This window comes from Toxotes jaculatrix, chromosome 7 (assembly GCF_017976425.1).
Source record: "Toxotes jaculatrix isolate fToxJac2 chromosome 7, fToxJac2.pri, whole genome shotgun sequence".
Classification (NCBI taxonomy): Eukaryota; Metazoa; Chordata; class Actinopteri; family Toxotidae; genus Toxotes; species Toxotes jaculatrix.
In genome coordinates, this window is record NC_054400.1 from 9,568,365 (window position 1) to 9,583,267 (window position 14,903).

The window sequence follows — 14,903 nt, forward strand, 5'->3', positions numbered from 1 at the left end:
AAATTTATTTGTGTGTGTCTCTGGGTGCAGGTGTGTAAGAGGAAGTGCTCAGAGGTGCAGAGATGCACCCCCTGTAAGCAGCCGCGCTGTGCCTTCGCTGCCCCTGAGGGAGGGCTGGAGAATGGAGGAGTGGGAGGAGGCGGAGAAGGGGCCGCCTCGAACTCTGAAACTGGCCACTGCCACCTTCCCCTCTGTCCGCTGCCCTCATCCTCCTCCTCTTCTTCCTCTGCCTCCTGCTCTTCCTCCTCACCTGCTGATGGCTGCTGTGGGTTGGGTCTTCATGCTGATTTGCCCCACAGTTCAGACTCATCCCCCTGCTGCCTGCATCATTATGACGACTGCCAGGCGAGAAGTTCTGATGCTGCTGATCATTTAAGTATCAACCACCTGCCTTCCTCCATCCTTCTTAAGGTTAGAGTTCATCAATTATCATTTACTGATATTTTTCGTGTTGGTAAAAGATGCTGAAATACTAAACCAGATCTTAGCTATGTACTAAGTTTATTCTTATTTTTATACAAATGAACCACAGCACCTGAATTGTTGTTGAATGGCTTGTCTGTGTGCATTATCTTCATTTGCATCCTGGCAGGTGCTCTCCCACTTGACAGTGAAGGAGCGCTGTCTGTGTGCCTCTCTGGTTTGTAAGTACTGGAGGGACCTCTGCTTGGACTTCCAGTTCTGGAAGCAAATCGACCTCAGTGGCCTACAACAAGTAAGCACATAGCATAGTGTACGTTTTGTCTTAGACTCTGTGTCTTTATGAATTAGTCTTTAAGTTCAGTAGAGTACTACATGTTCTTGTCTTTTCAATTTTTTACATTTTACATAATAGACATTTAGTTGATACTATGGTTTGGAATAAGTGAGCAGGAGCGGCTTTAGTGTCCTGCTTCTGGTTCTGATAAAATCTGTGACTTCTTTTGTGCATTCTCCTTAACCATTATAATGGAAAGACAGTTTTGTTATTTCTGCTGACTTTCATCACTCCTTGTGTTGTCCTGTTTCCCAGGTAAATGATGATCTGCTGGTGAAAATAGCCTCTCGGAGGCAGAATGTGACAGAGATTAACATCTCAGATTGCAGAGGGGTCCATGACCACGGTGTGTCCTCCCTGGCCTCTCATTGTCCAGGCCTGCAGAAGTACACAGCATACCGCTGCAAGCAGCTGGGTGACATGTCCCTGTCAGCCCTGGCCACACATTGCCCTCTGCTGGTGAAGGTGCACGTGGGCAACCAGGACAAACTAACAGACGACGCACTAAAAAAGGTATTCATCTAGAGCCCGAATGGAGACACAGGACAGCCAAAGCCTCTTGTTTCAATATCTAGATATTTGCTTGTCTCATTTCTTCTTTTTTTCCCCAAATGAAAACTGAAGTAAAAATCCAATAATATGATTCAGGTGACGATTTCCAGCAGTTAACTTTACATGCACTAAATAAATCCTCCTTTTTGCCCTCAGCTGGGAGAGCACTGCAGTGAACTGAAGGACATACACTTGGGTCAGTGCTACAGTATCACAGATGAAGGCATGGTGGCCTTGGCGAGAGGATGCCCTAAACTGCAGAGACTCTACTTGCAAGAGAACAAACTGGTCAGTTAAACACCACTGGTCTCATGTTCAGTGTTGTGCTTTTTCTCCCTGCTTGCCTCAGGGTTTCTGCTCGTACGTGAGCCCAGATGTCTGTGTGTATCTCTGTTGGGCAATTTGAAAATGTTCAAGTGTGCATTAATCTTGTATCATCTCTCCATGGGAGCTCTTCTCAGCATTGTAGCTGCTAATAGCATTCTGGGGTTATAAGAATAGTATCAGAGCACTGTGACTGTGACTTACATTTGCTGCTACAAGAATTCATACACGATTACAGCACAAAACTGTACCCAGTGAGCACTCTTCCTTTCAGATTTAAGGTTTGCCCGGCAACATCTGCGTTACCGTGCAGATGTATTTATTTTTCTGTTTATCCTCTTTGAATCAGCATTTTAGAGATCAGATCTCAGAAGCTCGTAAATTTGCAGTTCAATCATGAGACAATATTTCTTGAAACTACTGTAAATCATTAATGTATGAAAATATGTGGTTCGTATTCACACCACATGTTCGTGCATATGTTTGCTGACTAATGCCTTAATCAGTCTAATGACTGATCTCATTATCACAGCTGGCTTCATTTTGTACATCATCAACATGGCAAGACCTTAGACAGCTGAATTGCCTTTTTCACTTTTTCCCCCCCATCAAATTTCTCTTTATAAAAACAGCAGGTACAGAGGAAAGTGACAGACTATTTTAAACCACCACTAGATGTCACTGTTTTCCAATTTCTGAAAATGGCCTGCCAGCTGCTTTTTCTTTTTTTTTTTCTGAGACCGCAGCTTGTTGATAATAATGCTGGGTTGTGCATTTCTACACCAAATCACAACCACATATCCTCTTCAACTGTATTTGTTTAATTTATTTAATGTTGGATGCTGATACAGAAAAAGAGCATAACTAGTCATTTGGCACGTCTGTCTCTAACCCTCTATTGTTAAGATCTTCCTTTTTTCACTTTTGCTTTTGCCCTTTTTCCTGCAAGAATTTCTTTGTAGTACATGAGCCATCCTGACCTTGATGAATTAGTCCATTTTAAGTTGTTAACAAAAGCTGAGTTTGTTAAAACCCCATTCATCAACTTAATAGTATATGAAATTAGCATTTACCACTAGGTGAGAGATTAATATTGCTGCTGATAACATTTCAGCGCAGTAGTATCAATTTCAGTCATTTTTCAAAGATGAGATTGTCGCAGTTATTTTAGCTTGCCGTCATTAGGGTGGAGAAAAATGGGCTGAGCTTATATGGGAATTGTTATGTCTAGGCGCTGTGGTTGCTTGGCCTAAAATTGTCATTAAGTTCGCCAGGAATTAAGACGACCCAGAAACACTTACGTGCCATTTCTCAGAGGCCATTTATTCTCTCTGACAGCTCGGAAAACTCTCACCTTCAACTTCTCAGAGAAAGAAATCAGATTTTGTTACTTAGTAGGACAATGGTTCTAATTACAGTTTCCAAATGAGTTTGGCTGAATATGAACACACGGTCAGACTAAAAATATGCATGAACATCAAGGTTGTTTTTTTTATTTTTTTTGTTTTGATTTTGTATTCATTTTGACTTCAAACGATACAGGCTGTTGGCTTTAATGCAGTCATTAGAAATATTGGGACCCATATGAAGAATTCAATATGTGACCCAACCTCTTGTACTTTGAGGATCTTATTTCACTCTGGGTCAACTGATCATGGACAAACTAAAATGGTTTGAAAGACCATAGAAAAAGTCTCATCTGAACAGGTTTATGGAAAAAATGAATGGTTGATCACTTCTGGGACCATTGTGTGGGCACAACCCTTGTTCTCCATTGATCCAGAGAACAGCATTGAAATGGGCTTTTCCATTCTCAGTGCGCAATGAATTGCACAGTCATGGGACACGGTGAAAGCCTCTTTAAGGCTATATTGTAAGGCCTCCTCTCCTCTCGTTTTCTCTCCTTCTTGCTTCTTGTTTTCCCTCCTCTCCTCTCTGCTGGCTTTTGCGGTGTAAGGATCCTGTCTCTGTCTCTGCTAATCAATCACAGATGAGGATGAGCCTTTCACTCACTCTGATCTACCCTCTCTTTCTCCTTCTTCTCCAAAATTGAATAATTGAATTGCTGCAGGATGTTTCTGTGTGGTCTTTGACTCGCCCTCTCCCTTTTTCTTTGCCATGTGCACACCCACATACATTTTTTTCTGTCTTTCCTTGCTTTCTTCTTGTGGTGGTTTTGGTTTCAGTTCCATGCTGTAGGGTTCTTTGCTCTGTGTTAAGTCTGTATCCAGCGCTGTAGATGGTTAAATTGCTTTTTTTCTGAGGGAAGGGGAAACAGTGTCTCTGAATAAACTTGTGTGCCATTAAGGAAATATTTAAACACTCCAGGCATTAAAAATTAGTGCTAGTTGTGTTTAAAGTAGTGCTAATGTTGCCTTGTTTTTTTTTCTTTTTCTTGTCACTATGATACAGATTTAAGCCACAAAATTCTAAGTCATGTTGTTAACTGAGGAGAAGTTGAGGAAGGTTTTGGAGACTTTCAGTGTGGTGGATATATGTATAGTTTTCTGCTATGATGCAAGATGTGCAACTGTGAAATTTCCTACTTTTTCTTGCCGTAATTACAGTCCTGAAGGGCACAGCAGTGATTTTTTTTAACAAATGAAAGTTAAAATTTGCTAATGCAATGCTGAACATGTCTCCAACTCTGACTAGTGTCTTCAAATTTTGTTTACAGTTGACAAATTGACGCTTGCGCTTTCATTGCTTGTTACCCTGGAGCTAAATCAGCCCCAGGGCTATGGATAACCCTGGGCTAAAAGAGCATTGTGTGAAAGGCAGGTGACTCTGGTGTCTCTGTACCCCATTCTTTTTGACATCTAGCCTGCATTCTTTATTGGCGTTCATCCAGTATTTATGCCAGAGTTGGTTATATTGCACCAGTTGCCTTTCAAGACTCGTTTTCATCTTCTGACGTTTTTTTTTTCTCTCCCACCATTCATATTCTGTTCTCTTCCACCACCTCGAAGGGCAAAGGCTCAGAGAATAGCAAATTTCCCTTTTCCTCATCTCACTTCAATTTGCCGTAGGGGGGTAGAGGCAGACCTGAAAATTTAACTTGAGTTCTGTCAGTTTATAGACCAACTGGACAAACCATAAGCTGCAAAAAGCCCTTGTTGGCCATCTTTAAATGTTGGTAGCTTTGCTCCAATGTTCCTTTCAATTAAACACACGTTACAATCTGCAAACATTTTTGCTAGTGAAGCACTTTTCTACTCCCTTTTCCTCTCTCTTAAAAAAAAAAACTTTATCTGCTCCCCTGTCTTGTTAAAAATCAAAGAGTGTTCACTTAATTTTCCTGCAGTGTGAAGGGAAAATTCTTCCACTGGCTCATCTCAAAGACATTGTGTCTGCCTACGCACTCTGTCCCCCTCCTCTCTCTCTCTCTCTCTCACAGACACACACACACACACACACACACACACACACACACACACACACACACAGGCTCTGATTATTTACAGTTTTAATTAGTCCAAAATGTGGAAATGTAAGTGGAACTGGAGATGACCTAACATAGATTAACATGTGCCCTCAATTTAAGTGTAATTACCACTCTGCATGTCCAATCAGAGCTTCCCTCCCAAGCTTTCGCCACGTTTTCCATCTCTCTCACTTTGGCGTTTGCGAGTGAAGGGACGTGTTTGTCTGAGGAACAGCATGAAACACTGGGAAAGACGAGCTCTCAAAGTGAGTGCTGTTTCTTGGCCATCGGTCAGTGAAGGAGGCCTCATCTCTCGCTGTGATTGGCTCTGCTCTAGCTTGTCAGTGGTCAGGTTTTTGCTGGCAGGGGGAATGACAGTGAGGCTACACCGGTCCAATCAGGCATAATCACAGATTAAATTGTATATTGACATTAGCAGATTTAATTAGCCGGATTAGCGGGAGAGCAAAGACAAAGGAAGTGATAATGATAGATGTCAGTTATTATGGGATAGACCTTTTGACACAAACCGTCACACACACACTGAAACACACAGAGGCCTAGTTAAAACACCGAGACAAGCGACACAACCACATGGGAGCAGCTGAACTGAATAGCTGCCAGCTGCACTGAAATCTCCTCTGGAAACTTTGTTCACATATTTGACTGTGATTAAGAGATAAACAGAACCACACTGACCAGCCACACAAACATACAACTACACACACATACAAACAGTGCATTGTCCATCTTCTTTACAAGATCTCCCCCAATCCCCCCTGGTCTTTACAGACGGGAGTTTAGACTTTTCAGGATGTTGAATGTCAGATGTTGTATGATGTATTTAGTCAGTTTAACTGCTAATGGCAGTGGATTATGTCTGTCAGAGTGAGGAAAAGCCCCACTCCCCACGTCCAAATTTCCATGCTTTAATGCCATCAAGAAGTCTCTTTAGTTTTCTCTCTCTGTCTTTTTTGTCTTATGCTCTCTTTGTGTCTGTCTGTCTCTGTGGATTTGGGAGGCAGCCATATGTAATGAAGGTCAAGATGGAATTCACTGTATAGAGCTGTGGACAAATTGTCTGCTTATTTGTCTGTTTATGTTGTGTCGTGCCAAGGAGAATGACTATCAAATAATCCTCTTTCCGCTCTTTACTTTCCCTGCTTTTTCTTTTTCTTCTTTAAAGTCATTATTTTTCCTTCATTTCTAATTTTTTTATCCCTTGTCTTCCCCTTGTCTCAGCTCTCCATGTTTCTCTGTATATTTCTGGATCTGTTGTTTGTTATTTGCTGAAACGAGTTGATTAATCCATTAATCAGTCGACCAGCAGTAGTGGTGCAGAGCAGTGTTTTTATGATTGGCTTGCTGTTTTGTTGCACAGAGGGGCACGATTCACATCCTGTCCTGGTTGTACTCTCTTCCATTGATTGGCCATTGGCAGCTATGATGCTCAAAGAAGTCAGTGAAGACTGAAGGCCGGTAAACCTGGCTGTAAGCAATGCAGAATTTGACATATTTAAAAAAATATGGCTCTGAAAATATATTATGAGGAAGGAAATGATTTCAATGCCTTTGTTCACAAACATCAGGAATACATGCTGCATTTTTAGTGAGTAAAACTCAATATGAACATAACTTTGTTCGCAAGAAAATTCCGCTTTGAGCAAAACTGCCAAAAACTCACTGACTCCAAGTTCACAGTGTGCATATTTGCTAGTTTTCTATGATGTCCATGTACTCTCTTGTTCTGGACCTGTTAAATGTGTTGCATGATCTTTATCAACTGATCAAAGGTTCGTCTGCTGATAAAGACCCTGTGATGTGGTTGAAAGCTCCAGAACAAGTGAAGATTGTTTTGTCAGCTGAATAGTTTTGGTTTTTGGGCTCAGACAAAACAAGGTATTTGGATATGTCACCCTTGACTTTGGGAAACTGAAGTCAGCACTTTCATAGTTTTAAGAACTTTTTGTAGACCAAATGATAACTGATTAATCAAAAAATAATTAGCAGATTAACTGATAATAAAAATAATTTTCAGGTCCATCCCTTATAGTGTTTAACTTATTCGGATAGGGACATGGGTATATCTTGTTGAGTAATAAACTTTAAAAATTTAACTTTCACCGTTACCACTGTATGTGGTCTAAGCTAATGGCAGATTCCTCTCTCCGATATCTTCCCCTTCATTGCTCTTTTGAAGTGCCTCCGTATCGATCCCTGTCCCCAAAATGTTCTTCTGTGTGTGTGTGTGTGTGTGTGTGTTGCTGATCAGCCTTTGCCTGAAGAGTAATCAGATGCATTAATGAGCTCTGACTTTAACTTGAACAGCCGGCTGCACTCACATCGTCGATATGTTCCCCCCGCCGTCTGCCCAAGAACAAAACAAGTTTTAAAGGAGAGAGAAAGAAAGGGAAGAAGGCGAAAGCACTTTTAGAAATGTGAGTCTGTGAAGCATACCTCCAAAGCGATATTTCACCTTGCTACAGTGTTTTCTTTTTAACATTAGTTACCCCGGGAGAAGATTCAGCATCAACATTGGGCACTTTTTTTCCCCCTGACTCTATCAATAACACAGGTGAAATTACTTTTTGAAAAAGAAGACAAAGACCTTGGTGTGGCAGGATGCTCTCTTAGATTCCATGAGTGGCTCACAGAAATGTTAAAAGTATTAAACTTGTGGAAAGAAAACAAAGTCAAGTGAATGACAGACAGCATACTTGAGAAGTGGGACAGCCAACATTTGCTGGCTCTCTATTGCTCAACAGTGACAGAATGCCAAAAATGACAACGGTTATGCCAAAGTGAAATGTCTTTATTTGACAGGGCAAAAATGGAGAGCAGCTGAGGTAGTGAGGGAGATTTCAGCTGGTGTCGCCCACTGCACATTTCTCTTAGCCAACCTGAAAATAGTAGTAGTAATAGTGGCAGTTTTTACCAGTAGAAGTTAGATTCAAAACTTAATTGCCATATACAGAGAACGAGTTGCACTGCAGAATAAAATTCTTAGTTTACTGATCTCTTAGACTGACATTCATTAAAAAAATACATATAAATCAAAATAGAAAGTTGAGAGGGTCCAAGAATTTCTTTGATATCCTTGATGATTATTTTCAGCAGATGCCTTGCATTTTAGATTGTAAATGAAACAAACGGAGGGAAATTTGGTTTTATTCCAGATACCATGAAACCGTACAAGAGGTGGTCACCTTGCATTGTGTATATGTTGGTAATATTTTGTCATATTTTGTGTTTTAGATGTTTTCTGTTTAGATGTTTTCCATTCATATGAATGCATTATTTTGGGTGTTTTTGTGTTTGCAAACCCACTTGCCTCAAATAGCCTCTTGAGGGGCAAGCAGTGTACTTTGTATTGAATTGAAGTCAAGTGTACTGCTGTAGACATAGCAGCTCCAGTGCTGTTTTTTGCTGTGCTTGATTTTCACCTGCAGAGGGCGTAGTAGGACTGGATAAGAGCAGTGAGCAAACAAGCAGCCAAATGCAGCTGCTCCTCTAATACTTAGAAAAGACCCCATGCCCTTTTTAAAAACTTGAGGATAAAAATAAATATTTAAACGACACAATTTTTTAAAATTTCCTTTGTAGCTTTTCTCCTTTGTGGTTTATCTACCTGCGACAGGTTATAGAAAGGAATATTCTTAGGAAGTCTTATAAAGTCAGTTTGATTTGGACAAGAATAATTCTTTATAACCAGTTGATACTACAGCTGTAATATTTTCCTGGACAGATAAGGGTGTGTAAAAGTAGGTGGTTGCTGTTTGTACTCTTCATGTCCTTTAAATGACACTGTTGAAATGAAAATAAGCTTTTTCTCACCTGTAGCCAGAAACTCAGAATGGCCTTTGCAGTGGTAATACATAATCTTTTAGAGCTTGTAGATGAAGCAGCACACATCTCCATGACATTATCAAGCATTCGCCTACAGCTACCAGAGTACTGGGAAAAGCACTGAAGAATGTTAATGTTAATTCGACTTCCTTTTCTTTTCCTTCTCTGTTCATTGCTTACTCTGGCTGAGCACATGGAGGGACTATAATGTTTTTTTTTTTCTTGGATGGCCAGTGTGCAGGCTGTGGAAAATGTATCCTGCTTTGTGGGTTATAAGTCAGAGTTGTTAGATTTTTGAAGCTGACACTGTTGTAAATCTGAAAAAAACAACAGCAGTGTATTGTGAATGGGGAAATTGGATGGGGTTTTGGATTTTCTTTTTTGGTGGATACTTTACAGACAGGACTAGAGCTGCAACAAACTAATCAATTAGTTAATAGAAATAGAAAATGAATTGTCAGCTACCTTAATAATCGATTCATAATCAGTTACTTACATTGTAATAAACTGAATATTTTTGAGTTTTAGGTGAAAGAGGTTTAATAACATCACCGTGTGCTCTATATTGTGATGGGCATTTTTCACAGTTCTTTGATGTGTCATACACGGATCTGTTAATTGAGAAAATAGTCGGTAGGTTAATCATCATTGAAAATGATCTTTAGTTGTAGCAGTAGATAGAATTAATAATCAGCTAATTGAAAAAATAATCAAAATTTAATCAGTAAAAAAAAGATGTCAGTTCCTCTGTTTTCCCTCAGTCTTGCCTTTTTTGACCTTATGTACAGTTTTAAATCAGTGATTCTATTTTCACTTAAAGTACAATTACACGAACTCTGATATTTTGTTAGTTGGTCACCCCTGATAGCCAGCAGCAAATTGGAAAGGTTTTGGCAACACAACAGCCAGAAACTTTTTGGCAATCAATTTAGAGAAGAAAAAAAAAGAGAGAGAATTGGCACAGATTTCAGTTCTCCTGAGGGCCAGTGCTGGGCTCTGACCTGGCCGGTGTTTAAACGGCATTGCTTTAGAGGCCCTCTGTTTATCCAGCTCCAGACAGCAGCAGCTTCTGACACCCAGCCAGGGACGTCACTATGATTCATGGCCCTTTCCGACACCTTGCACACGCCTTTACTCTTCTTAATCTCTTCCTCTCCCTCTCTCTGATGATGAGTTTTCCTTTTGTTTGAGAAGGGCAGAAATGATGTCATCATTTAAAGCGGGAGCCTGAAGCCAGGATGGAGGCCTCGTCTTTAGCCCAGTGGACTAGTTTGTATGTATCATGATGAATCGTCCTCCTTTGGGATTCACTTCTGTCCTGTTCTGTGGAGGAAAAGACAGAAGTGTAAAACAGACTGAGAGAGAAAGTCTACCTGCCTTCTTCTGCATTTTTTAAAACTCATTTTTTTAAATCTCTTCATGCTCATGGTCCCACTACTCATCCCATCATTCTCCTCCTCTCTCAAACAAGCCATATCCTCCCTCTCAATTTCTTCCTCCCTCTCTGTCACCTGCTCCTCCCGCCGGCTCTGTCTCTCTGTGATTGAAAGGCCAAACCCGCTCTAATTTGACTTCATTAGTGATGATTGATAAGAGGCAGAAAGGTGTGTGTCTCTACGAACATCTATAGTTGTTGTGTGTCTCTTTCGCGTGCATGACCCATCCCCTCCTCAGCATTTTCCCCATCTACTATTTCACCCCTCCACCAGACGTCACCCTTCTGCCTCCCCCCCGTAATGCATTCGGGGCCAGCGATAGCAGCAGCGGTTCAATACTTGGGGTAATGAATGTGTTTAATAAGCGCAGTGGGTCGATGGGCTTAATGAAGGTGTGACAGAGGATGGACCTGGAGAATGCTGCTGGAACGAGACTCTAACGAGCCTCTGGGGTTAACGAGGTCACGTTATAATCAGGATTCCCTCACCTGTACAGTTTCTGTCTGTCTCTCTCCCTGTTTTCATCCCCCGCTCCAGCACTCATGCTCGGCCTCTGCTTTTTTTCTGCTCTTGTTCAGTACAGTACATTTGTTAGTCCCTCTAATGGTTTGAGATGTTTATATTCCTGTCCATCTCATTCTCTGTCCGTTTGCTTTCTCTGCAATTCTTCCCCTCTCTCTTCTCATTATATTTTTCTATGTTTCTGTCCATCTCTCTTGCATATGGCTGCCTGTCAACCTCTGTCTCGCTGCAGCTTGTCCATCTTTTCAAGGACGACCCGGCTTTGGAATGCTGGCTGAAATGATCTGGAGTGGTGTGAACCCTTTTTTTTTTCTTTCCTAGAAGTGGGTTTCTAAGAAGCCTGCCAGGCTATTTCTGGAGGCTGGGAGCCTTTATTGTAGTTGGTCCTTACGTCAGAAAAACCTCTCCGTTCCAGAGGCTGACAGCTGCACATCAAACTGCTCCACTTTTGTTGCTGTCCTTGATAGAGTTTTGAATATTTGCTCATGGTTAACTTATGCCATGTATGAAATATCACGTTGAAAATTCTTTTTTTTTTTTTGTAACAATGCTGACTCAAGTATACTCCATTTTGTTATTTTACTGGTGTAAAATTACCACACGGCGAGGTTAAAGTTTGAATATAGTTTACATTTTCATACAGGGTTTGATTTTTTTTTCCTTAAAATGTTACAATAGTATGGCCATAATTGTGGCCTGTGTCTTCAAAACTTAACATGATTGGCTTTCTCACAAGAGAGGATGGGTGATTAGTTTGGGTTTCCTTCCCAGGCTGCTACAGCTGTTGCTGCCTTCAGCACAGAGAGAGAGAGAAAGGGAGGGCGTTGCTTGTTGCCATGCTTCTGGTTTGCTTTGGGAAGAGATTTATTTTGATTACAGATTTAACATTGGTGAAACCAGTTTTTAACTTTGACCCTTCCTGGTGGGTTCACTCCCCCACTCTGCTGATGGACTTTAACGTCTAAAAATATTAAAATAGTAGATTAAGAATTTTAGGGATTGATCACACTTTTCTCTGTTTGAGGCCTTGTCTTCTTCTGAGTATATCCAAATACAAATACATGAATGAAAGTACAAATATTCATTGTTACGTCACATTGGTGTGTCTACAGAGCATCACTACCTTGGATAGAAGTTCACCAGCCGACTAAACAGTTTTAAAAGTTGGCAGGTTATCAGTATACCTGCCACCTGTTGAGGCAGTTACTGATTTGTGCACTGTAATCTATTTTCAGCAAGATATTTCCTTTCTACATTTATGAAAATGTCTGAACATCAAACCCTGCATTGTTTCTTCGTCAGTTGTTCATGTTTTCTTACTACTTCCTGCTCACTTTCACCTTCATGTTTATTTTCTTTCATGGCAGATTTTCCAGATTTTCTTGGCTCTTTAGACTTGATGAGTTCTTACACCAAGAGCTTATGCAATGTGTTTCAGAACATTTCAAGCAATCATGTCTACATTGTGAGAATTTCTGATGCGCATAGTTCCACCACAGTGCACACAGCTGTCCAAATATTTTTTCCACTTATCACGGTGTCAATATAATCAAGGTCAATAGTGTTAAACTCTGCAGCAGTTTTTCTCTCCCCCCGGTTGCCATCAGTACGACACCCGCTCCTGTCTTATAGAAGCAGCCATTACTCTCTGTTTCCACTCCCTCCAGCACCAGTGTTTCACCAGAGGAAAAGTGTGACTTCCTGAACCTCACATTTCTTCGGCTGGCGTTGCCAGAGTGCAACACCGTTATGAGATATAGCATAGAGACAAGCAATCGATTAATGGTGCACTTAAGTGGGCTAATTAACAGCTATGTAGAAGTGGAGAAAGCATCAGGCAGCATCAAGGAGGTTGTTTCCCCATCACTAAGACCCCAGATAACCTTTGAAGCATAGATCACTTTACAGCGTGGTTTACATCACAGGTCGCGGGGCCTAGCGGCTTCATAGACACCGTACACGTTGCTCTGGGGCAACTTTATCGTTTCGAAGGATAGCATAGGTCGTTGAGGTGAACAGAAGTTCGATTGACATTGTTGCTGCTGCAATCAAAACACAACTTTTAGAAGCTGGTTTTGGATTGCCTTAGACCAAAACCTTGAGTTGTTTCTAATTCACCACTCTACCTTGTTTTTCCTCATATTTTTCACTCCTCTCCCTCTTTACCCCTGTCATTCAAACTGTTTCTCTCCTTTGAGAGTGAGAATGACATGAACAGCAGATTTTATTGTCACCTGTCACTCCAAATTTCGTTCCCCTCTTCTCTCCTTGAATCTTCCTCCTTTGCTCTTCTTTTCTCTTTGCTCCCCTCATCAGCGCCTGTCTGATCTACCTCCATTGTGGAATTTGGCTTAGCTAAATTAGCTCTCAATTAAAAGTGAATTTGGTGAAAATGAGCACACTCCTGAGGGCACAGATGAAAGGGAAGGCAGAGCCGAAGGGCTGCCCGGCTGCCTGACTCGCTGTCTGGCTGGCTGTACTTGGCTGCGTTGTGTATTTTGGGGCATGCAGAGTAAATTATGTGTGTGTTGTAGAGTGGAGACAGCTGATTTGCATTTAGATAAATCCCTGTGGATGTGTGGTTGTCATTGAGATGCAGGGGGCTGAATCCAGTAGCCTTCTACCCAGGCACTACTACCTGCAGGGAAGACTAAAATGTGTGTGTGCGTGTGTGAGAGCTCTTAGCATGCTACTACCTGGAGCATTTGCCCCACTTCTCTAGAAGGCGTTGAAGGGAAGGGAAATATGATCCATTAATGGAAACGTAGGTGTGTTCACATGTGTGTGTCTGCACAAAATAAATTTGTATCTGACCTTTCTATACCTTCACAGGACTAAATTTATGACTAATAAGAACTGACTGCACACAACTGGCAGACACTGCACCCCATTAGACATACTGTTGATACAGTTTTTTAAAAAAAAAAGCTGCTAAAGGTGTGGTTGTTCAATTTTCACATCTGTCCTTCATCACTTACAATTAAAAAAGACACTCCTAGCTGCATGTTATGAAAATCTGGGTAATGGGTGGTATGCAGTGTCCAGAAGCTGACAGTTTTCATTAGTTCTTTTTGATCATATCGCAACTTTCCTGCTGCTGGCCAGCTGTAATGTATTCTTTGCAGTGGAAGTTCATGTTTAATGTATTTCCAATCTTTACTCTTGTATGGTGATGCGTGAAGCCCAATTCTACACTTAGAGGCTCTGTTTTTAACCCAAAAAAATAAAAATATTGTGTAGGTTAACATCTGTACAAGCTGCAGATCAGTACATACATTTTGAGCAGGTATCAGTTTGGCAAAAAGTAGCGTCAAGCCATTGAGCACTGGATCGCTTGTTGTTGATGTCAGTGTTTGCGCGTTGTGGCGTGGCTTGGTGTTTTAGGCCTGTTGATGGATTGGCAGAGGGGGAGGCGGCTTGCTGCTGATTGACAGCCAGGGTTGAGTGTGGGCAGATGGGCTGTAGTGGCAGTAAATATGAAGCCTGTGTGACAGGTGAAGGTCAGTGTGGTGGGAGGTAGAGGAGCAGCTGAGCCTGGTGGGAGGATGATGTGTGTTTGTGTGAGAGAGAGTACAAGGTAGCTAACACATGACTGTGAGTCTTGGTTTTAGGTTGTGTGTGTGTGTTCGTGTGTGTGACATTTTTCATCTCACATTATTAAAGCTGTTGGCTTCAACACACTTGTTATATAAAAGCCCAAGACATCCAGTTTTTGTTGCAGCCTTGCTCTGGCACACCTGAACCCATTAAATGCCATTTCTGCCCAGACCTTCACAGTGTACAGCAGAGATGTAAAAAATCACTCTAATAGGGAGTTTTAAGGTCGCAGGTCAGTATGGTCTTTCTGTTTATTTTGAAAAACATCAGCACTTACCAGTGGCTCAGGCCATATTTCTTCTCGTAAAGGTTAAAATACTGAAACATTCACATGATAAGAACCAAAGCTGTAATAATCGGTCAACAGAAAATTCATTGGTAACCATTTGGATAATCTTCTCATCATTTTTCAGAAACCTGTGGTGAACCTTTTTTTGAAACACTT

At 41.2% G+C, this 14,903-nt stretch overlaps 1 protein-coding gene across 1 annotated transcript in view; it reads left to right on the top strand.

The window, feature by feature from the left end:
* Positions 1 to 14,903, top strand: part of fbxl17 (F-box and leucine-rich repeat protein 17) — a 199,120-nt gene that overhangs the window by 2,660 nt on the left and 181,557 nt on the right. Inside the window, exons 3-6 of the mRNA XM_041042901.1 lie at positions 31 to 411; positions 593 to 715; positions 1,013 to 1,270; positions 1,466 to 1,597. Of these exons, the coding sequence (XP_040898835.1) occupies positions 31 to 411; positions 593 to 715; positions 1,013 to 1,270; positions 1,466 to 1,597 (894 nt within the window). The remainder of the gene's footprint in view (positions 1 to 30; positions 412 to 592; positions 716 to 1,012; positions 1,271 to 1,465; positions 1,598 to 14,903) is intronic.